The sequence below is a fragment of the Candoia aspera genome, chromosome 1, assembly GCF_035149785.1.
Source record: "Candoia aspera isolate rCanAsp1 chromosome 1, rCanAsp1.hap2, whole genome shotgun sequence".
Taxonomy (NCBI): domain Eukaryota; kingdom Metazoa; phylum Chordata; class Lepidosauria; order Squamata; family Boidae; genus Candoia; species Candoia aspera.
The window spans coordinates 341881993-341905036 of NC_086153.1; the positions used below are offsets into that span (position 1 = coordinate 341881993).

Consider the following 23044-nt stretch of genomic DNA (forward strand, 5'->3'; position numbering starts at 1 on the left):
GGCGAATCGTCGCGGGCTGGGCTCGGGGGCCGAGATCGCCTCGGTCCGCCCGCGCCGGACCCCCAAAGGCTCCCGGGCTCCGTCAAGCCGCTCGCCCCTCCGCGGCCCCCGAGCTTTCCAGAAGGCCCCGCGGCCGTCCCGCACCGGAGCGCCCCCCCCGGCGAAGGCCGCCGCCCACACGGGCCGGGCCCGCCCTCGGCTTCCACCGTTCTCAGCCCAGTGGGGAACGCAGGGTTGCCGCGGGCCCGGCCAGGCCATTCGCAGTTCCGTGCCGAGCGGTCCCACCTCCCCGAAGGTTACCAGGCGGTGGGCTGGTAGCTGCGACGGAGGAGAACCTCGGGAGGGCTGTCCCGTCCCTGCGCCCTGCGCCCAAGGAGTTAAGGCCGCAAGAAACCGGTGTAAACCCCAGTCGGCCCTGCAAAAGACTGGAGAGCCAAGCCAACGCGAGTCACAGGGAAACGCTTTTAATATCAACAGATCTCGTACAGGACACGGTTTTGGTCGGACTCAAGTTCTATTCATACTATTTCCAAACACTTCAGTCTGTAAAAGTTTCCAAACAAGCTACTTTCCAGAGGAGAACGGACACACAAATCATCAGCACTAGGATTCCTCAAAAGAGCTTTTCCGTGAGGTCCTTTCACCAGCCAGGAGTGGGCAGGAATTGAAAGCCACCAGTTCCTGGAAAAAGTACTACCCAAGACACAGTGCAACAAGTCTTTAAATTCAACAAGGTGGCATCACTACAAAGAACCAGAATTGTGCATGTTAAAAAGTTTCAATGCAAAAAAACAAAAAAGACAAAATAGAAAGAGCCACCCTCGGTTTTAAAAAGGGAATTAAAATTACTCCAGAAAGCAGCAAAGTTGTCTCACCATCTTTACATCCAAGCAAATTAAAAAAAAAAACAAGAAGGAATTACAAATCCCCACTCCCCCCGCCCCCAGCTTCAGCATTTTAACAAGCTAGGCTTTAAGCATTCCGGTCAATCCGCACATCGATTTCTCGGCCACGGAGCTGGATGCCGTTCATCATGCGGCAGGCTCGCTCAGCAACCTCGGGAGACTCAAACCGCACCACACCGCACCCTTTGGACTTCCCATTCTCCATTTTGATGTCTGCATACAGTACGTGACCTGCAAGAGAATCCATCAACCATCACAGATACCTGCTGTACTGCTGGCACTGACTCTTATTTAAAACATTTCTTTGGTTATAAGCTTTAAAGGGCTGCTATTATAAATCAGCAGCAACTTTTTCCCCTTAAGCAGCTACTACACTGGGGACTCAACAGTGAGGAACAAGCAGTCAAGAAATACACCACAGACTAGCACTTACAAGAGCAGCCATGAAGGCCTCGGGAAGGATACTCAGATGCCTTGATGCACCTATACCCACAAAGATCAAAACTGTGCAAGCTGTGGTGTTCCCCGTGACGCTCTATGGAAGCAAAAGTTGGACTGTGAAAAAGCAGGACAGGGAGAGTACTGATGCCTTTGAACGCTGGTGTTGGAGAAGACTCCTGAGAATACCACGGACAGCCAGGAAAACAAACTGTTGGATCATCAAACAAATCAGCCCAGAGTTCTCACTCGAGGCACCAATGACCAGGCTCAGATTATCCTACTTTGGACCCATGACACAAAGACCCAGCTCTCTGGAGGAGGCTCTGATGCTGGGAAGGGTGGAAGGAAAGAGAAGAGGAGGACCAGCAGGGAGGGGGAGGGACTCAGTTATAGGCGGCTATGGGGGCATCATTGGGAGACCTGAAAGAAACCCTTTTAAGACAAGAAAATTCAGCCCGTTCCTACGAGTGACCACGCTCATCCAGTTTGTATCTCTGTGATGTCTGGCTGAGCATGAAGTGCAGCCCTGGTCCCAAGCCTGCCCACACTGTGGCTAAGGCAGGGTAGACAGGCACAGCTGGGTGGGCCACCACTTTCAGACAAAGGCCAGGATAACTTGTCTCCAAAACTCTGCTGCTTCAGGCAAAGCAGCTGCCCCAGGTCTCCAGTACAGCTGCTAAGAGAATCTGTCAAGCAGAGGTGTGCCCAAAGCACAACCTATTGTTGGTTTTGAACCTAAAACAAGCTGCAGTGTTCCAGATGCGTCCTTTGAGGCAAAATCTGGAGAAATCCCAAATGGATTTTACAGCGGAAGGGGGGGCAAGACACTCTCCACCTCTGGATGGCCTGTGCACCAACCTGCCCACCTTCATCAATATCCACACTCACTATCAGTGAAGAAGCCCCTCAGCCTTGTCTGTTCCCCATTTACTCCACTCCCGCCTGAACATGTTTTGGTCCTTATCAGGGAAAAAAGATGTTTCATTCCACCTGTGGACCAAACACTTGTAGCACGTGTTTAAGTCTGGACACGGACCACCCCAAACCACCTGATCTGTGCAGGGAACAGTTTGCTCATCCCCCTTTGCTAACAAGCCCAGCTCCTTCCCTCTTACTAGGTAACAAAACTCCCTCGCTCTTTAATCAAGTCTAAGCAGGTGACTTACCGCATTCGTTGAACTTGTCTTTCAGCATTTTCCATGTAAAGTCAAAAGGAAGCTGGGGAGCACAAAGAGAAGGCAGCAAAGTCACCCACTTGTCATTTCACCAGGTGGGAGGCAAATCCCAGGTGGGCCGCAAGCCCCGCCGGACACCCCTGTGGTCAGTGGCCCGCTCCTCCATAGCGGAGAGAATCTCACATTCCACTGACCACGTTAACAGTTTTTGAGATTGGGATGGAGGAAAACGCGGGCACCAGGAGGGGTAACAAAGAGGCAGGGCAATTCTAGTTGCTTGCAGCCCGGGCACAGCAGGGAGAGAGGGTGGCTTGGATGCCCCTGCCCCACCCCCAGCACCCCAGCTCAACTCACATTCCGCACAAAAATCTGGCAAGCCTTCCTGGCCACTCCGGCAGCGGCAGGGGCAGCAACGGGTCCTCCAGTTCCCAGGGCGCCAGCGAAGTTCCCGGCAGCGAAGCTCCCCCGCTCCATGTCCATGGTTCTCTCGAAGGTACTCCCCATGGCCAGCCCCATCCTGTCTAGCCCTGCCCCCATGCCCTGGCTCAAGGCCGGCCCCATCCTGTCCATGCTGGTCGCAGCTGCGCCCATGCGGTCCAGCCCCATCCTGTCCATGCTGGGGGCCGTCAAGCGGTCCAGCCCCATCCTGTCCATGGGGGCCGCTCCAAGGCGGTCCAGCCCTGCGGGCATCCTATCCATCACTGGGCCCATCCCTGCCGGGACCATGCGGTCCAAGCCCAAACCCATCCTGTCCACACCAGTGCCCATCCTGTCCATGGCAGTGCCCACCCGGTCGATGGTCGAGCCCATGCGGTCCAGGCCAAAGCCCAGGCCAGCACCCATCCTATCCATCCCAGGGCCCATCCGGTCGATGCTAGAGGCCAAGTGATCTAGACCCAGGGGAGCCATCCGGTCGATGCCCGACCCCATCCTATCCACTCCAGAGCCCATGCGGTCCAGCACCAGCCCCATGCGGTCCATCTCAGAGCCCACACGCTCAATCCCATGACCTATCCCGGTGGGGAGCCTGTCAATGCTGGTGGCCATGCGGTCCAGCCCAGGGGCCATCCTGTCAATGGCAGGAATCGTGGTGCCACCGCCGCCACCCCCTGGAGAAAAAAGAGAAGCAGGCAGTCCTCAGTCCTGGCGGGAAAAGGGCCCATCTGCCGCCCGCTCTGCTCATCCGGCTGGAATCCCCACACCGCCTCCTTCCTTACAGGTTAGTCTCTCCAGCCTGCTCCAGTCTGCAGGGACTGAAGGTGGTTCTCTCCGAAACTGAGCTGGGGGAACCCTCAACCAGCAAAGCATGGCCTCTGCCCGAGTGAGCCGGGGCCGTTTTGCACACCACTTCACTAGCCCTATCCAGGGAAGAGCAGCCTCCACCTCTCCAAGTCTCTGGCTCTGCTCCTGGACTGCTCTTAGTCAAGTGCCTTCCTGCAACCTCAGCCCATCGCCCCGTCCTCTGGGACAATGCTGAACAGTTCCTGGCCGCCTTTGGCACCGCATCGTTCAGACACAGGAAAAGGCCCTCAGGGAAGTGCCCTATAAACACACTCCACCTCAGGTGAGAAAGGGGTGGGGGAGACACTTCGCGTGAAGCTGTGGTGCAAACGGGTTTGGCTGGTTCATCTAGCCACAGCCGGCTCGATTACATTTCCTTCCTTACGGAAATGCTGTTGACCATGGTTTACAAGACAAGACTAGCTAGACTAAACTCAAGCAAGTCCCAGTACGGCTTAGCTCAGTGTAGGAAATTTCACCATCAAACATTTAGAGGAGTAAGATTTGGGGGGGGGGGAATGACCCAAAACAGGATATAAGTTTTATTAAAAACTTGAGTCAAACCCAATCTGGCTCAAAGTTTGGCTGAAGTGTTCAGCCAAATCAAAACCTCGAACATTTTGGGTGTTCTGGGTTTGTGACCCCTATTTCTTTACAGAGGAGCCTTACAGGGCACACAGGATTGAGTCGGGGCACCTCTCCCCCTTGTCTTCTGCAGCCGTGGCTTTTCCCACCCCCACTTCGAAACACTTTTGCACTGAGTGTGTGTGCTCCAAGTCCTCAGAGAGGTGTGCTTCCATCCAGACAGGCACCACACAAAACTAGTTGCTCTGTGCATGGATTGTCTTGTTCTTCCCAAATGCAGACCCAGCACAGCACACGGGTTTGGTGAAATATACCTCTTTATATAAACAAACTCATTCTCCCAACTTTGTAAAGCTTAGATACCAAAGCTCCACTTTTAGTGTTTTAATACCTTCTACCACCTTACGCTAGTTCTTTCTTACCCAGGGAGGGGGGAAGAGAGAGAAGAAATGTCAGGCACCCCAGCAGTACTTGTTTCGTTGTCTGGGAACAGCCTTGGCAGAAACACCTCCTTCCCATCCTCCCTCCCTCTCGTAGCTATCTCTGGCCCAGCTGGAACTGCACCTCTTTCTTAGAAACCTGCCTTCTTAGAACACCCCCCCCCCCGAAACCTGCCTTTTTCTAGAAACCCACCCTGGAAACCCCGGGGACCGCCTAGCATCTGATGCTCGGATCAGACCCTCCCCGCACCCACGATCCTCGTCTGAAGAAGCCTCTCCCTGCACACCAAACTCCTAGGAGCATGCTGGGCGTGGAGTCGGGATGACATACCTATTCCTCTGTCCAGAGTGTCTCCAAAACTACGGGGCATTCCCATTTCGTTTCTTGGGAAATCTCTTTCAAAGCCGCCTCCAATCGCACGGTCCATTTCTGGAAGACAGAAAGCAAACCTAAGTCCTCTGGGAGGACGGCAAAACGAAGAAAGCTCCAGCAGCAGAGCCAACGTCCTCTCTGCGTGGGCGTCAGATACTGCTGCACGTGGGAACTGTGAAGGTTTGGCCCTTTCAACCGGTCTGTCCCCCACCTCAACCAATTCAGAGGTGGAATCTCCACGCACAGCATTTAACCGCTGGGAAGCTGTTTCCTCCCAGGACAGAGCCCTGCTGGATCAGGTGCGAAGATTCATCCCGTCTTGATCTTGCTTGCAGAAAAGGCCTGTCCAGATGCTGCTGGGAACCCTCCAAGCAGAACAGCCAGAGTGGTATACCCATCGCTGTTCCCATATACCGAAGGAAGTGCTGAAATGCCTTTGCATCGGTAAGTTCCATTCTCGCTTATGAGAAATCAGTAATTCTTTACGAGAAGGGCCACAGCTGGATGAAAAGCACTAAGATGGAATTATCTAGCTCATCGGGCTGATTCCAAGCGCAGACAGACGAATATTCTAACTAAAAGCCTACAAATACAGGTTCCTCTTCTGTTTGCCCTCAGTAGCCAGAAGTTGCACAGCATTAGGACTACTGCTGCGCATGCTACATAGGGCTGCCCCTGAAGGCCACCCAGCGCCTTCAACAGTGTGAGTAGTTATGCGGAGCTAACACCTCTGCTCTGTGAGCTGCCCTGGCTGCCAGTCAGCTTCCAGATGCAATTTAAGGCAGGTGCTGGCTGCTAAGGACCTGGGTATCCTTGGGACTTTTTCCGATTAGATCTGCCCATCCTATTACATCTGGCAGGGCTGGCACACTCCAAGTCCCATCAATACAGTTATGACCACTGTTGGGGCTTTGGAGTTTTGTGAGCTGGCTGCCAGGTGCCTGAAATGCAGTTATGTGACCAAGGCGGGGGGGGGGGGCAATGTTTTGCGATGCTTGGAAGTGCTTTACAGGCTGTAAAGCACCCATTCCAAGGCGGTCATAACTTTGGACCATCATTAAACGGTTGTAAATTGAGGACTACCTGTACTCGCTCATCCTCCACCCCTTGGAGGTCATTATCTCACTGACGGGTTTGTATGTTCCCCATCATAAACTCCTGACCAGCGTTATGTCTCCAGATGCCCATTCCCAGCTGTTAACGAGCTGTGGAGCACAAGAAGTGGAGAGAAATGTTTACATGTGTCTCAGTGGGGTGGGCGTGCACGTGCGCAAAAGGAAGACTGCAAGCGAGACGTAAGACTGCAAGTTCTCACCACTCATCCTGCCAATATTCATTCCGGAAGGAAAACGGCCCAAGCTCTCCATTCCACTGAAGGGGCCCTCCATCCCTGAAACAAAAGTATCACCATTCACACTTGAGCACAAGCAGCAGCTCCAATTTTAGGAGCCAGCAAACACAACTAAGCGTGAAATGGGGAGAATTTATATGCCCATCTCCTACTTCTTAGACAGCCTGGAGATCTTGGCCAACAGCACTTACTAATAATGCAGTGGACCTGATCTGACTCATCTGGCCTTCTACGCCAGCCCAGAAAGTCATTCAAGGGCCTCTTAAGTAGACAGAATGGCTTCCTTTCTTCCTCTCGGTCTGGCCAGGAGGAGGATGCTGGGATCCAGGCAATGCTGACAAGGAATTCCTGCCCATGGTAAACCAAAGGCTGATGCCTGAGCACTCAATGCTCATGGCTAACCAAGATTGGGAGCGGGGGCACAATCAAAGAGCTTGGGCTTCTCATTTAGTTATCAGCATCATGGAAGACACTGGATGATTTTAGGTCACGCCAGAGTCTCCACCATTGACCCCCTCCATCCACGGGACTCACCTCCCATTTTATTCATTCCAAAGCCCAAGCCTTCAATGCCCATTCCTGAAAAAGAAGGTATGTGTGTGAACGCATTCTAGAAGATAAGAGCAGTCAGGGCTAGGCCATCCTTTCACCCTCCCCAGCAAGGAAGAGCAGAAGAGACCAAAAGCAGGGACCCCTCTTTCTGGCTTCAGGCCTGCCCATGGGAAGCAAGCAGCCTCAAGCTGGCTGACTTCATTTTAACATCGCCCAGAGACCACGGCTGTCCCTGAAGAAAGCTGGCCATTCCCAAGAGAAAGGCTTTCCAACCCCCAAGGGCAGCTGGGCACCTGGGAAACCCTCAAACTGGTCAGGAAGGCAAAAGGGGGGAGCAGAAGGGAAGAAATTCTCTGTTGTGACAAACAATCGGGGGGGGGGGGTAGGGGGAAGAAAAGAAGTCAAGAAGCCAGGCAGCAAATAAAAGAGGTCCCCACTTACCTCCGGGGCCGAGGTTACCCATGCCCAGCCCTTTGTTCAGGTGATTGGCATCTATCGGGATTCCTCCCGGCCCCAGCCCCATGCCGATCCCCCCAAGGCCATCTGCAAAATTAACGTGCAACCACGGGTCAGTGCCTCTTCACATTTGTGTAACAAACAGGTATGTAACAGAACAGAGAAAAGCCTGCCCTAGTTCTGGATGACCCTCATTGAGCCAGCCTGGGCGCTGTCGCTCAGCCAGCAAAGACTGCTGCGTCACAACTGGCACAAGGGAAGCCCACTCAGCTTGCTTTGAGATAACCCCCCCACCCCCCGACGCTAACCCAAAAACTTCCACTGTACGCAGTAACATTCATTAGCATCTCCAAGAAATAAAACTCTTCTGAAAAGGAAGAGAAATAATATTTTGCAGAGCAGCAGCAGACTGGGATCAGATGGCTAAAAGTAGTGGAAGTGAGGTTCAGCGTTTTGCCTCTTTAATCTCAGACTACCTTCCACGGACAGAGAAAGCGCGCTAGATACAGTTCGAGGTAGATTTTCTGAAAGATTCTGAACTAGAATATTTTCTAACATTACCAATTAGCTGGATTCTGATTCTGCACATTTAACGTTTTTAACAAAAAAAATGGACATATTACATTAGGTTATTTTAATGTGAACTTTTTTTCCTTACATTTTTATGCTTTTAAATATTCAAATAGCATTTAAAGCTACTGAAGTTTACACAATGGTAATTCCAACTATACACGCATTACAGAAACAATTCAGAATCAAGATCAACACGTTTCTGATAGTCAACATTTGCCCTTTTAAAATATATACTTTACTTGTGTTTAAACAGTGCACACTTCATAAGCTGCAATGTTGAATTCAGGCAAATCCAAAGCTTTTCAACCTTGTTTATTTCTCTGAAGTGCTTGCTTACAACTGCGTCGCTACCTCCCATGTTATGTTATCCTAACAATTTAATTCCCACTGGAATAGTTGGGATATAAGCTAATTATGGACGACTGCATGTGCTTGTTTTGATGCTATCTGCACAATGAACTGAGTCTGGATCAGGGGTGTCCCTAGGAAGGGGCTCGAAAAAAAGTCAAAGATGGTGGCCAGAACCACATGATGCACATCAAGGGTGGGGGCTTTGACCGCACGGTTGTGGCCGTTGTAACATTTTTACCACCTTCTTGCAGGCACCCCTGGTCTCAGTCTAGCCCCATTACATTTTAAAGAAGAAACTAGGCACTGAAAGCCACATGTATACTCTTGTGAAGAGGACAAAAAGACACTGAATGCGTGCTATTTTCTGTTGAATGACAGCAAGAAGCCGTATCCCAGCATCCAATGTTGCGTGTCCCTATTCCCAGGCAGGGCCAGAAAAGAGTCTTGCAGCCACTCTCTGGAAGTGCAGACCACTTCCAATGTTCCTATAGACACTCTGGGCACGTACCAGGCTCTGCCTGCTCCAGCAGATTCGTTCCATTTTAACAAGATCCTTTTACAGGTAGTCCTCACTTAACGACCATTTGTTTAGTGACAGTTCAGGCCTACAACAGTGCTGAAAAACTGATGCAACATCCCCACAGTCACATGATCACAACTTGGGCATTTGGCAACCAGTTCGCATTTACAACTGTTGCAGCATCTTGCAATCACGTGATTGCCATTTTTGACCTTCCCAGCCAGCTTCCAGCAAGCAAAATCAACAGGGAACTGTGTAATTCACTTAACAACCACATGGTTTGCTTAATGACTACAGTGATTCACTTAACAACTGCTGCAAAAAAGGTCGTAAAATCAGGTCAGATTCGCTTAATCACAGTTTCGCTTAGCAACAAAAATTCAGGTCCCAATTGTGGTCATTAAGCAAGGACTACCCATACTTTCAAACAAATTGAGAGCTCACAAACATCAAAGCACTAACACCCAAGGGGTCCCACACAGACATGATACCTTCTCGAATTCCAGAATGCCCACGTGCTTTAAACGGATCCTGCCTCAGCCCCTGAATTAAAAGTGGGGTATCAGTCTAATAGATTTTGCAAACTGTCTTCCGCCCAGGAAGAAAGGAGCAGCTATGGAAGCAATTTCTTTCCAGAACAACCACGTGCCACTTCCCCAGTGAGCTGTAAGAGGACTTACGAGGAAGCTGCTGGGGCCTCTCCGGAGGGAAGAAATCCCCTTTCGGCAACGCTCGTTCATCCTGAAACGCGATAGAGAAGCTTAATGGGGGTGGGCAGGGAAGAGACCAGGAGGGGATGCATGTTGGCAACCACCCCTTACTCACCATCTTGACGTGCATCGGCCTGTCGAAGAGCAGCTGCCCGTTGAACATAGCTAGTAGTTCGGTCAAGGTGTTCCGGTCATACGTTGGCCCAACGGAGACCCCAAGAGATGCAGCACAAGCCCCTTGTGTCTTTCCTCCTCTGCTCAGGATCATCTTCCCTTTCTGGGCAACCCTTGCTAGAACCTTCTGCTTCTAGTTTTCATCAACTCACTCCCCATTCCCCTTTCCAGGCACTTCCTATCCTCTGGCCTTTGACCACCACACTCTTTGGGGAGTGAGAGGGGGAAGGCAAAACCACTGCTCCTTTTGAGGGCTGCCAGGGCGCTGGACAGTTTGAACAGTAAGTCACTTTCCAAAATAAAAGAGGGGAGATTTTACTGGATCTGGCAAAAGGTGGGGCACACTGAGGGGAGCACAAAAACAGATTTATCAGTAGAAAAGATTGTGATCTCAGCTTCCCCCCCCCCCTGCTAGATTTCTGCCTCAGGAAATTGTTGCAGGATATATAGGACCAAGCAGAGTCAGGGGATCCACCATTGCAATTCACCCCTCAACTGCTGTTTCTACAGCTTGACTCTCACAAGTGATTTTGGAGAGCAGGATCCATTCCCCAAGAAAGAAACTGAGGCACAAAATAAACATTTTATCATTGCAGCTGATCTCGTGGGGGCGTCGGTTCAGCCTATCGCCTAGGGTAGGGGAAAAACTGCTTTTGCAAAATTAGTTGCTCAGCTGCCCCAAAACATGCAGCCATGCCAAGCCAGCGCTTGCATGCTGAATTGTGTCAACTGCACTGGGCAGATACGCAAAGGCTGTTCAGAAGCCAAACCTGGGTGAAGGAGGAAGGCGGCTTCTTCCAGGAGGGCCTAAGCTAATGCAAACTGGGAGGTGGAACATGGGAATTAGATCCCAATCTTGGGCAGAAGCACACTGGATGGTTTTGAACAAGCCACTACCCAGCCTCAGAAGAACAAAAGGACTGTTGGAAAGCTTTTAACTCCCCCGTGTAAGGAACATCAACTCCCAGAATTTCCAGCCAGCACAGCCCCCAAAGGCTACGCTTGGTGCGGATTCGGGGGAGTGAATGACAAGGAAAGGACACCCAGATGGCTGCCTTAGAGGAAAGCTAAATCCAAGTGTAAGCCTCCACCTCCTTCAGCAGATGACCCACCAGAACAGCTGTACTCCGACTACCAGAACCCAGTCCCAGATCATTCTTCTAGAGCGGTCCAAAAAAGGGATACAGATAGCCTGGACAGCTTCGATGGCTTGCTCGAATGTGACGGTGCCGATCCCACGACTCTTCCCATCCTTGTCTTCCAGAATGTCTGCACGGACGACGACGCCAGCCATGCCAAACACCTCCTTCAGCTTCTTCCAGCCAACCTTGTAATCCAGCTGAAGGAAGAGACAGTGAAGAGCACCACGGAGCAACATTTATCACAAAAGCTCAATGAGGATCACATTTTGGTGGACCTGTCTGGGCTGAACGGCCTGCGTCAAGCCCCAGAACTGGCAAGCCAGTGGGTTATTATTGATGCTACTCTGGCAGAAATCGGGTATCTTGGAAATCCCTGTTTGGGGGGGGGGGGAGATGGGCAGTAATAAAATTTGACAAATAAATAAATAAAATAGGAATGTCCCTCCCTCATTTGGAGTGAGGTAATTAAGGTGCAGTCTCTCTGAGGGGTCTGGAATGCTTCTTCACCAATTTCTTACCATCTGGGCTAAGCTGTCGTTTACGAGATGAGCCGTTAACAGTCTCGACCTCCCAATGGAAAAGGCCCCTTCCCAATTTCTCACAGTAAGGAACACACATCTAGCGTTCACCGTACTTAGAACAAAACTGTCCAAGTTAACCCTGCTTCTGTCTCCATGGGCCCCTGGACCTGCCCGCTGGGAATCAGCTCCCAGAGCCTCCTCCTATGAAGACAAGGACGGGGACAAAGCCTGCACGGCAACCCGTGGGGCGGCTTTGCGAGCGCTCTTTCTGCTGCCTTTCGCTTTTGTCCTTTAAAAAATGACAGCCACCCCAAGTCAGACCTTAGGAACACCACTACGCCTGCTGTTACCAAGAGATGTCTGCTGCTGATCTGTGACGGGGGCTCTTTAAAACAGGATTTTGAACAAGAAAAGAAAGGCTGCTACTGCTGCTGCTGCTTTGTGCTAATGCTTTAGCCATCAATTCAGAAGAGCCCTGATCCCTACAGATGTCCTCTGAGGGTGCCCGTGGCTGTGGCAGCCACGTTTGTTCAGCTCAAAGAGGTAATCCACATTAGCAAACTATTATAGGATTCACAATCATGATAAGCTGTAACATAGTTTGCTCATTTTTGACTTTGTATGATGTAAAATTTGAAAAATTTGACTTAGTGTGATGTAAGAGATATTCAAAATTCAATTATAATTACAGAACTAAAAATTATAAAATTAAGAAGGAGCACCACAAAATATTCATTCCCGAAGGCCCTCTGAAACAGGCATGTTTTCACCTGCTTTCGCAAGGCCAAGAGGCTGGGGGATATCCATGCTGCAGGGGACAAGCTGTTCCAGAGGAAGGGGGCTGCCACTGAGAACAGCCAACATGAGGCCCCTCCCGCTGCACCTCCTAAGTAGGAGGGGACCCTCAGCAGGCCTCCCTAATTGTCTGGGTGGAAACTACAGGTAGTCCTCGACTTACGACCACAATAGGGACCAGAAAATTCATTGTTAAGCAGTGTGATCATTAAGCGAGGCATCACATGACTGCACCTGATTTTACGATACTTTTTGCTGTGGTCGTTAAGCGAATCCTGTGGTCATTAAGGAAATCACGTGGTTTCCCATTGATTTTGCTTGTTGGAAGCTGGCTGGGAAGGTCACAAATGTCAATCACAAAATGCTACAACTGTCATAAATACATGCCAGTTGCCAAGCACCTGAATTTTGATCAGGTGACCACAGGAAGACCGTGACGATCATAAGTGCAAAGACCAGTCATAAGACAACTTTTTCAGCACCATTGTAACTTTGAACGGTCGCTAAACGAACAGTCGTAAGTCGAGGACTACCTGCATTGGGGAAAGGTGGCCTCTGAGGTGTCCAAGTCCTGTGCCACATAAGGCTTGACAGGTAGTGCCCAGCACCTTGAATCACACTCGGAACCCTGGTGGTAACCAGTGCGGCTCCCGCAGCAAAGGCGCAACCCAGAAGTACTGGGACCAGCCACTGAGCACCTGCCCCACTACATTCTGGACCAGCTGAAGTTCCAGGACAGTCTTCAAGGCCAGCCTGACGTAGAGCAAGTTATGGAAATCTAACAGAGATGACAAGGGGGTGAGTGACTGTCCTCAGTGCATCTTTTTCCAGGTAAGGCTGCACCTGGCAAACTAGCCAAAGCTGTGCAAAAGCCCTCCTGGCCATGGTCTCCACCTGCTCTTTGAGGTTTGCAAACCTGGCCTTTCCAGGGGAAGTTCAACCCCACCAAGGGGATACCGTCCTGGCATATGTGTCCCCAGTCATGGGGGCCAGGATGGCAGTTAGAGCCTATGAGGGTGTTGTACTGAGGGATGTTTGTTGTTCATATTGGTTGCCAGCTGTGTGTCTGATTTGGTGTTAATTATTGTCAGCCACCTACAGTCACTCTGTTGAGGTGGGCAGCCGTATGAATTTAAATAAATAAATACAGGCAGGTGACTCTCCCAATGGTTTCGCAGAGATGTCAAATGGGATGGGGGAGAGGACTGAACCAAGAGTGACTCCCTAACAAAACACCCAGAGGTCTGACCACTACCCCCTCCCACAATGACCTTCTGGATCCATCTGCTTGGGGAGCGGTGCTTTCACAACACCGTCTCTCCAACCCTCACAGGTGCTCCAGAAAGAGACTGTGGCCCACCATATCAAAAGCCACCGAAAGATCGAGGGTGGCAAGGATGATTGCGCCGCCTTCATTCAAGCCCCAAAGGTCACCTATCAGAGTAACCAATCTGGTTTCCATCCCATGCTCGGTCTGAACCCAGGCTGCCAGGGATCCAGGTACTAAAGAGATAGGACAGGAGTCGTCTAACTTGTTACCTGGCCCCTCGAGGACTGGATGAACCAATGCCTCCCGAGGACTTCTAGTAACTTCCCTTCTCTCAAAGACGCATTGACTACCACTCAAATCCAATTCACAGTTCCCTCCCTGGCCACTTCCATTAGCCGGGGGGGAGGGGGGCGCAGGAGGCCAGTCCACAAGTGAACAGTAAGACTGCAGAGGACTCTCTTCAATTCCTTGGCATCCACAGGCACAGAAGCCTCCCAGATAGCTGCTTGTAAACCATGGTTTATATCTTACAACCATGACTGAAGTAAACAACAGCTCAGTACAATGTATAAAACCCACAATATTTTGCCATTCGATAAGCAAGAGGCAGAATTGTTTGCACCAGGCTTTCATTTCTGCCAGAGACCAAGAAATAAAATGACCCTCTTTTCAGCCCCAAGGACCAAATTCGGAACACAAATTGCAAAGAGAGGCCAGAGGCAACTTACATTGGCCACAAAGACGGTACTGCCCAGCCTGCCAGCCTGCAGGGCATGAATGATCTCATTAGGGATATTGGGGTTATTGAGAATGCTGGGTGGGATGTTAATCATCCCGGGGCCGCCAGGGCCAGGGCTAATGCCCATCCCGCTCCCAGAGGCTGCCATGGCCTTCTGTACAGCTCTTCGGACATGCTCGCCATCAGGATCCTAGAAGAGGAAGGAAACCACGTTAAGGTACCTGTTCTTCTGCAGGGCAGAGATGAGCTCTGGGGGTCGTACAGGAAGCCCTTGCGGAACTCGGCCACCCATCCCAATTCTTTAGCCTGTGCAGGTCTGATTCAGAGCTCACCCAACCCCCCACCACACACACGCAAGTAGCAGCTTTCTTAAACAGGCTGAAAAAAGTTTATAACATTTTATAATCTAATCATTTTATCAAGTAAAGTTTTGGCTGGCTGTATCAACCAACGCTTTTGCTGTAGCCAAAGGTGATTAAGATTCTGAGTGGGGACACTTTTTGTACAACAGATGCTATGACAAGTGTAGCACAAGTGGCTCTCCATTAAATTATCCCAAATGGGGCTTGGTTTCCTACCACCAAGGACAGGAAACTGAATCAGGAGATTCTTCTTTCATCCCAAAGGTGGAAAGCAGACATTCTTCTCTCCCCAGCTTCCAGTGGGTATAAAAGGAAGGAAAAGGGAAATGGCTTTTTCCCCCTCATAAGAGATTGTAACTGCAAACCCCCTTCCCCCAATGTCACAGGATGCCAAGAAAAGAGCAAAAAGGATGTGATGTGGCTGAACGCAGAAGTAAGACATTCTGCCCTGTGCAGGAAAGGGAAATACTCCAAGCAATCGTTTTTATGACATGCTGCTATCTCACTGGGGGAGGGGGAGAAAGATAGGGCAATGCTGAGTGCCACCGCTCTCTGGCTGCCCGGTTAGTGTGGCCAGGCTCAGGGGCTTACCTCCTTCACCTTCAGGGGCCTCCCACTGAGGCTGTGCTTGTTGAGCACCTCCACGGCTTTCTTCATGCTCTCTTCCATCTTGAATTCAACCACGCTGTGGGCAAAACGCAAGGCCCGTGAGTCTCCCAGGCAGCTCGGCCCAATTCCAGCCATATTCGGGGAAGGAGGGGGCAGCTACTTACGCGCAGCCCTGACAGCGTGGAGGTTGAGAGTCAGGTAGGCGGGAGCAAAACACGGGGCGGGGGAAAGGGAACAGAAAAGTAGAAGTCAGTCAAGAGCTAAATGCAGAATGGTGTTAAGATATTTTAAAAAGAGGCTCGTTTGGGGTTACAACTGCAAGGTCCAGGCTGCCGTTTAAACAACAGTACAACTGCTGTTCGCCTGAGTTCCAGAAGCTAAGCCTACATGGCCAGGGGTGACGCAGAAGTCGTGATCGGCAGAACAGACGCCAATTTCTCTCAGAGACCTCTCTCTCCTCTTCTAACTCCTACTTGCCTCTAGGCCAGCCAACGCCTACCCACTCTCCTCCAAAATCGGCCTTCCGGGAAGGTGCTGAAAGATCCTCCCGCTGAGCTGAGAAGCACAGAGGCCCACAAACAGCTACTTTCGTTCTTACATTTAGACACAGACTACCATGAAGTTCTGACGTTTATACAACCTTGCTTCCACACCGAGCTTACGAAGGTCGGCAACAAGAACCACACGAAAACATTTAAGCTAAGTTTGGGACATTGATATGCCAATGAAGGTGCACGAGGATCCATGCTTAAATCGTACAGCCAAACACCAAGGAGCGCAGCGGCAGCGGCAGGGGCGCTGCTGGGCCTAGCAAGCCCCTTTCCACCTCCCTCCCCCCCCCAAGCAGCTCTGGGGCACTGCCAACGAGAGAACCACTCTACCACATACACGCTGTCTTGCCCAAACTCATTGGGTTACACACCACCATAACATATATTTGTCATGTAGTAAAAATCCACGGAAGAAATGCTCTCAAAAACTTACCCTTGACTTTCCTTCAGCGTCCATTAAGAGCTCCACGTATGTTACCTCACCAACTACAAATGAGATTCCAGACGGTACATAGACCAAGGGAAAAAGCCAAGAAAACAAGGGGAATTTAGAACAGTCATCAGCAACCTTATTTGGAGCCTCTGCCTTATTAGAAAGCCCAGGAACACTCCGTTGGCTAAGCCACCGCAACTTGGCATTACAGGTGTGCAGCATATCTGTGGAGCCAGAGCTGTTGACGTTTTCCTATCTGCAAGTCGTCGCCACCTCATGGGTGGAAAACAAAGTGCAGAACCCCCGCAGGGAGGAGTCTCGCAATTCTCTCAGTTGACAGTGAAGTAGACGGAGAGCTGCCAGTCCGATTAAATGGCAGGACCTGAACTCAGGGTCTCTCCTGCCTCAAGGAAGATGTCTCAAGCAGAACTGGGTTCCACAGTGTAAGAGCAGCCAACCTTGCTACTTCCTGTGCCCAAACCATCACAACACATTTAAGGCTTGTTCTATGCCTCATTCCCCCTTTCTAAGCTACAGGACTTCAAGAGCCTGTATTTTCAAATACATTTACAGGCAGGTAGTCCTAGCACGACAACAGTAACTGGGACCAGCAACTCTGTCGCTAGGTGACGCTGTTGTAAAGCGCAACAATGTGACTGTGCCGACAGCTGCAGAAGTTCCACTTGCAGTCGTTAAGCGAATCCCACGCAGTCATTAGACCTGAAGTCACGGGATCGCCATCTGTGACCTCCTGCCGGCTTTCCCATTGGCTCTGCTTGTCGGAAGCCGGCAGCGAAGGTCGCAAATGCTTATTTATTTATTTATTATTCAGATTTAATTACCACCCATCTCCCCCAAGAGGGGGGAGCAGCAGGATGCTATGACCGTCATAACTGCAAGACGGTCGCCAAGCACCCAAATCGTGATCCTGTGACCGTGGGGATGCTGCAACAGCTGCAACTACAAGGACCGGTCATAAGTCTCCTTGTTCAGCGCCTTCGTATCTTTGAGCAGGAGGGGGAGAGAGGAAGAGAGGATGGTAGTGTTATGCCACCGCATAACCATAAGAGACAGGGTGGGCAAAGAAAGGATTTTACATCTGGAATTCTACTCCAGCTACTGCTCCACACTCACATGCTTCTCCATTCTAGCAAGTATTTTTCTTTGACTTACAAACACAATGAACTCAAACTACAAATGAATTTTAAAATGGGAAAAGCGAGAAGATATAAGAGTAAAATATACACTGTCTGGGCTTTTTGGGTGGAGGTTGACTAACCAGCTCTGCAAAGCTGGCTACTGTCTGAAACACCCATCCAGTCTGGACCATAATAAAGCTTAAAGCAGCAAACTACACCCTGCCCTAAGAAATGCTGAACCTTAAATTGTGTAAGAAACGATTGGAACTATGTTATGTGGGCGGTTCAGACAGATGTTCTGGTCTGTCCGGCCTTTCATCCGGTAAAGATTGTTGTGGTTTGCATGAATGATCAGCACCAACATGTGAAATGCTTTCAGCCAGGAATATCACCTTAACTGATATATACGGGCTGGAAAACTATCAAGCACACTGGCGTAAAGTTTGAAGGAAAAAAGACGAAGATGCTACACACCTGTAACTTTGAAGTTTCACCAACAAATGATCAGACTAAAATGACTTCACCGAGGGGAGAGGCCACGATTAAACATTTCAAGGCAGGCATCCAGACACACCCGTGAGGGATCTGAACAGACCACAACACTGAAGTCTCCTAGACCATATACTTACAGGCACATTTGCAGCAGGACTATTACTGCGGGCTTTAAACATCCCACAATTCTTGAGCAATGGAAGAGCAGTCTGTAACCTTCATCATTGATCTGCTGCTCCAAACCTGAATCCACGGCCCTGTGGTGCTTGTAGATAAAACCCAGAATTCTACCCACGTTTAGAGCCACGATGTGGGATCTTGGAAGTATTGTGACTGCCGTCAAATGAAATTCATTTCAGACTGTTCCCAGAATCATCTGGGAAAGAAGGCTGGAAAAGCAGCTCTCAGAGATGCCAGTTACACCAGCCTGAGCTGTAGTCACAAACTCCAAGAACAGCCCCCTCGGTACGTAAGAATCACCAAGCTCCCTGCAGAGAATGACGCCATTTCTCCATTTTCCTCCTAGGAGCATCTGCAGGGGAAAACCTCTGGAGCAGAAGAACAGAGGAAACAACCCTCTCGTTGGGATTTTGCATCCAACGTGATGGATTCTGAACTGGAATAAAAAGGCCAGAAAACACATGGCCCAAGTTCAACGTAGTGCTTGAAGTGGTGACACCTCTATGCACAAAGGTACTCCTATTCACCAATATTTCGCACGCAGCATAGGTCAAGAACTGGCACGCCCCAAAGCAACATTCCGTTCATAATTTAATGTAAACAAAGCCGTAGCTAGAAGGAGAACTGGAACTCCAATTTCTGATGAGTGCTGCTGAGCTTTCTGGTGCTACCAACATCCCCCAGGGAGGGTTTAAACAATTACGAATGGCCCACACACCCTTAACGGGGCCATGCGTTCCATTTACTTGCCTTAGGCTCACAAGCCTGTTAGCCATCTTTCTCCACTTTAAGCCACAGGTACACATTGGACCCTAAGCTTCAAAGCACAATCCAAATGTCTTGTCCAGTTTAAGTGTTTTAAGAGAGGCTCACCATGATTGCAATTGCACTCATTTCCCACAAAGTGACTGCCGCAAATTATTCCAGCATCAAGTCAATTCATGCGGATTTTGATTTAGCTTTGCTTCCATTGACTATTTTGAGATGAATATAAAAAAGAAGATGTATTTAAAACATTGTGTGCTCACCCCCCTCCAGAATTTTCTAATGCCTGCCTGCCAAGACCTTTAGCAGGCTCAGCAGTGCTTTGACCGATCAAAACTAAGCCACTGCAGGCATCCCCTTTGCAAATTTATGAGGTGTGGCTAAATTAACCCATCTTCCTTCGAGCTCACTCTTAAAACAATCTTAGATATTCAACGACAAAGCAAGATTTCATCAGCGAGGAAGACTACTGCTCTCCTCCTCAATGGAAATTGGATAATTGATCCAGAAAGGCTTTAAGAGGGCTTCTGATTTAAAAAGCAAAAAGCCTCAATCCAAGTCTCTGACGATAAAAGTCTCACCACTCCCAAGAGTCTAAAGGCGCTTTTGTGCCAAACACCTGCACACAAAGGATGTATCCTGCGAGGGCACAGCCGCTAGCATGCAATGCCAGAAGCGCCTGCCCTCAGAAAACCTTCTTTGCTCAAGATTGCTATGGCTACCCAAACCATTCCAGACCCATTCACGTCTTCTGGATAAAGAAAGAGGTCACGAGGAAGGACAGCAGATGTCCGTCAAGATGCCCAAGCTGTGTACCTTTCTCTTTGACCAGGTCCTTCAGGTACTGCCACTTCACATCAAAGGGGATGTTGGTAATGAAGGCTCGATATCTCTTCGAAGGGCTGGCGTACGGCTCAAAGCGACTTCCTCCTCCCCGCTTAGCATTTTTTTCTTTCCTTTTCTCATTCTGGTTGGGCCATTCACCTTCACTGCAACACAGGAAGAAAGATGACCAAGTCAGGCCCCAAACTCTGAAAGCCTAGAACACAGACAGGAGAAGCCATGCGACAGACGCAGAGGACCTTTCAGGGGTCACCACCAGACGCTGTCTCTGCATTTAACGCTAAACCCAGGTTTCTAAACAAGACACAATCGCCTGGTTCACCTCACTCAAAATCACAGCAATTGCATGCAAAGGGTAAACCAGCAAATCAGGTTACAAGACACTCATTAGCTCAGCAGGGGCATCTCTAGCCCTTCTCAGTTTTCAAACTCAGTCATGCTTCATGGCAAGACTGCAGCCACCCATGTTCCAGGTCGGGTACAAGGATGATCTCCAATTTAAGAAGAAATTGCCTAATGCATATTCTGATATCCACATGCAAAATCCAATCCTATCTCCATCTTATCTATCCAAGCCTTCTTCCGTAACAGCCGGGAAATAAACACACACAGCCCTACTACTGTTTGGGGAAACAGCAAAAAACAATCCTCCTTAAGAGAAAAGGCGGACTGTGACCGCAGCTACCGCTTTCTTCATGCTTTTTAACAGTTCTGGGTCTTGTGATGGATTCTGCGGTCTTCCCCACGCTTTATCCCGAGCGGTAAGCCGCCTAGAGCTGGAGGGGTAGGCAATGCTGACGTTTTGCTAAACAAATAAGGCACCTGGAGGGGGCAGAAAAAAGCACACGAGCGATTGGCCAACAGGAGCAACGGCCGCTTGGCGAACGGCGGGCGGGCGGGCGTCCAACCACTACCCGCCCACCTGCCTCACTAACAACGCGACTGAAGGACGGGGAGCCTCCCTGGAAGCACGGACGGACTCCCTGGCACGACTGACCGGCCCTTTCCCGTCCTTCCCTCGAGGGGCGCCGCTGCGGCCCTCCGTCCCGCGGAAAACCTGAAAAGCGCGGCGGGACGCGCCAAGTCGCGCCGGCGAGAAACGGCCCGCCCCGACCCGCAGCGCCGGGACTACAGCTCCCATCGTCCTCCGTGCACGCGGGGAAGCCACCGGCCGGGAAAGGCGGCTGCGGCGCGCGCTCCCGCGTCCTCTCGCCACGCCGCGCCGCGCGCGCGCCCTGAGACGGCGATCGAGGCCCGCCCGCCCGGGGCGTGCGCGCGCACCTCTTTGGGGCTCCGTCGGCGATGCCGTTGCCCGCCCCGTTCGCCGGCCCCCCCGCGGCCAGGCCGCCTCCGGCCCCTCCGGGGACGACTCCTGTCTCCGCCATTTTGGGGCCGCTCTCCAAACCCGCCGCGGAGGCTGAGCCCGACGCAACCGCCGCCATTTCCTCCTCAGGCGAGCTCGCGGCAGCTCCTGCGCATGCGGAAGCGCCCCTGAGCCCGCCCCCTTTTTATCGGCTCTCCGGCGACCAATGAGGGAGAAAGGCGTCCCGGAGCCCCGCCCCCACCTGCCGCACTTTCTTCCCCCCGCCTCTACCAGCGCCCATTACGTCAGCGTTGCCGTAGTTGCGGGAGTGAGAGCGGCACGCCACCGGAAGTTGGCGCGACCGGTGAAGCCTGATTGAGAGCTAGCACCCCGACTACCGTCCCCCTAGAGGATTGGAGTGCAACCCCCGAAGCCCCGTCAAGCTGACTATTTTGGAAGGGTAGCCCAAAGGCCCGAACGGCCGATTTCATGTACACGGCGGTAGGAGTTTGAACTTTCCTCGGAAGGGCTACTTCCGCCCAGCGCGGAAGCATAGGCCGATTGTTTGTAACGCTCTATCCCTCACTCTCCGTAGCCAGTCGAGCCTGAGGGTCCGCTCTAGCCCCGCATTGGCGCAAGCAGGGGCCTGTCCCACCCCACCTCTATGGTGTTTCGGCGGAGGCCACGCGGCTTCCGGATGTAATTGCAAAAAATAAAACAAAGGCTCTTGGAAATGCTGTGCTTTGATTGGCTTGCACGTACACACGGAGCCCCCGTTCCGGAGAAGGCGGGAGCTGCCTTGGGGCCGGGATGTACTTTCCGCGCAGGCGCTCGCTTCTGAACGCCTCGGAGCTGAGGGGAGGGATCGGGGCCGCCTGGGTCTCTGCCCGTCCCGAACCTCCGCCTCGCTGAGGCGCCTCCGGCGGGGCGGGCCCAGTCTGGCCCATTCCTGAACAGTTCTGGCTGTTGGGACGTTCCTCCTGCTCGTAGCTTCGTGGAAGGGGCTGGAAGTGCTCTTAGAGACCATCTAGCCCAGCCCCTGCCCGTTGCAGGAACCCCCCACTGCAGCATCCCCAGTAGGCGACTTTCGGCCCTGCTTTAAACACCCCCAGTGACGGGTAGTTCCCCACGTCCAGGGGAAGCTGGTTCCAACCTCGAACAGCACTTACCATTAGGAGACGCTTCTGGACCTCTCTGCAATCGATTTCCTTATCAGTTAAACCCATCGTTGCTTATTCCACCTGGACAGTTCTGCCCTTCCTCCTACACGGCCCCCTTGAAAGACTCAAAGGCACCCCTCGCATTGCCCTGCAGTCACCTCTTTAGGCTAGAGATAGCCAACACCAGCTGCTCCTCAGTTTTTCCTTCCAGGCCCCTTCCCATTTCGGTTGATCTCCCCTGGACGGGCTCCAGCGCGTTAAACGTGCTTCCTAAAATGCGGCACCCAGAACTAGGCACCATATTCTAGGTGCCATCTGACCTATGCAACGTGATGGATTTTGAACTGGAGAAACCCAGTTTACTCTGCCGGTCGTCCTCCTTTAGTAACCACCATAGCGACTGGCAACTCAGTCATTAAGTGAAACAGTCACTAAGCAAAACCACAATTGTGCTTATGATCTGACTTCAGCTTTCCTCAGCTTTACAGACCTGCAAAGGTCATAAATACAAGGATTGGTCACAAAGATACTTTTTCATCGCTGTTGTAACTGAACAATTGCTAAACGAGGACTTCCTGTACTTCTGTTGATGCCGGCTAAGATAGTGTTTGCATTTTTGGGCAGCTGCACCACTCTCTGAGCTTGTGTTCAGCTTGCAATCCACCCAGATCCTTCTGGCATGTCTTGCTGCCTGATATGGTTCCCCTGCCAACCTATACAAATGCTTTCATTTTTCCTGCCCACGTGCATTTGTCCATGTTGAAATTCGTGCTGGGTTTTGCCCATTCTGTTCGTTTGTAAAGAACCTCTTCTAAGGTGTTTGCTGTTCTGTTATCTGATAAAAATCTTTTCT

General features: G+C 51.1%; 1 protein-coding gene across 2 annotated transcripts; it reads right to left on the minus strand.

The window, feature by feature from the left end:
• Positions 1-447: 447 nt before the first annotated feature.
• Positions 448-21199, minus strand: HNRNPM (heterogeneous nuclear ribonucleoprotein M). Of its 2 annotated transcripts, XM_063290990.1 has the most exons (15): positions 21010-21199; positions 19702-19874; positions 15490-16362; positions 15308-15401; positions 14344-14544; positions 11073-11226; positions 9829-9878; positions 9684-9744; positions 7545-7646; positions 7086-7130; positions 6516-6590; positions 5159-5257; positions 2876-3630; positions 2513-2564; positions 448-1136 (listed from the first exon to the last, which is right to left on the minus strand). In XM_063290990.1, the coding sequence occupies exons 4-15, from the start codon at positions 15383-15385 to the stop codon at positions 973-975; spliced, it is 1836 nt and encodes a 611-aa protein (XP_063147060.1). In that variant the 5' UTR covers positions 15386-15401; positions 15490-16362; positions 19702-19874; positions 21010-21199; the 3' UTR covers positions 448-972. The 2 variants fall into 2 exon arrangements, with proteins under 2 accessions (XP_063147060.1, XP_063147061.1); XM_063290991.1 differs by lacking the exon at positions 15490-16362.
• Between the last annotated feature and the right edge of the window lie 1845 nt (positions 21200-23044).

Bases quoted from the DNA above. Each gene is read 5' to 3' on its own strand.
- HNRNPM (XM_063290991.1), bottom strand. From the start codon at position 15,385: ATGGAAGAGAGCATGAAGAAAGCCGTGGAGGTGCTCAACAAGCACAGC. The intron at 9,879-11,072 runs GTATCCCTTTTT...CCGAACTACTAG, and splicing joins CGAAGCTGTCCAGGCTATCT to CTATGTTCAACGGGCAGCTG. The intron at 5,258-6,515 runs GTGAGAACTTGC...TCTGTCTTCCAG, and splicing joins GAATATTGGCAGGATGAGTG to AAATGGACCGTGCGATTGGA.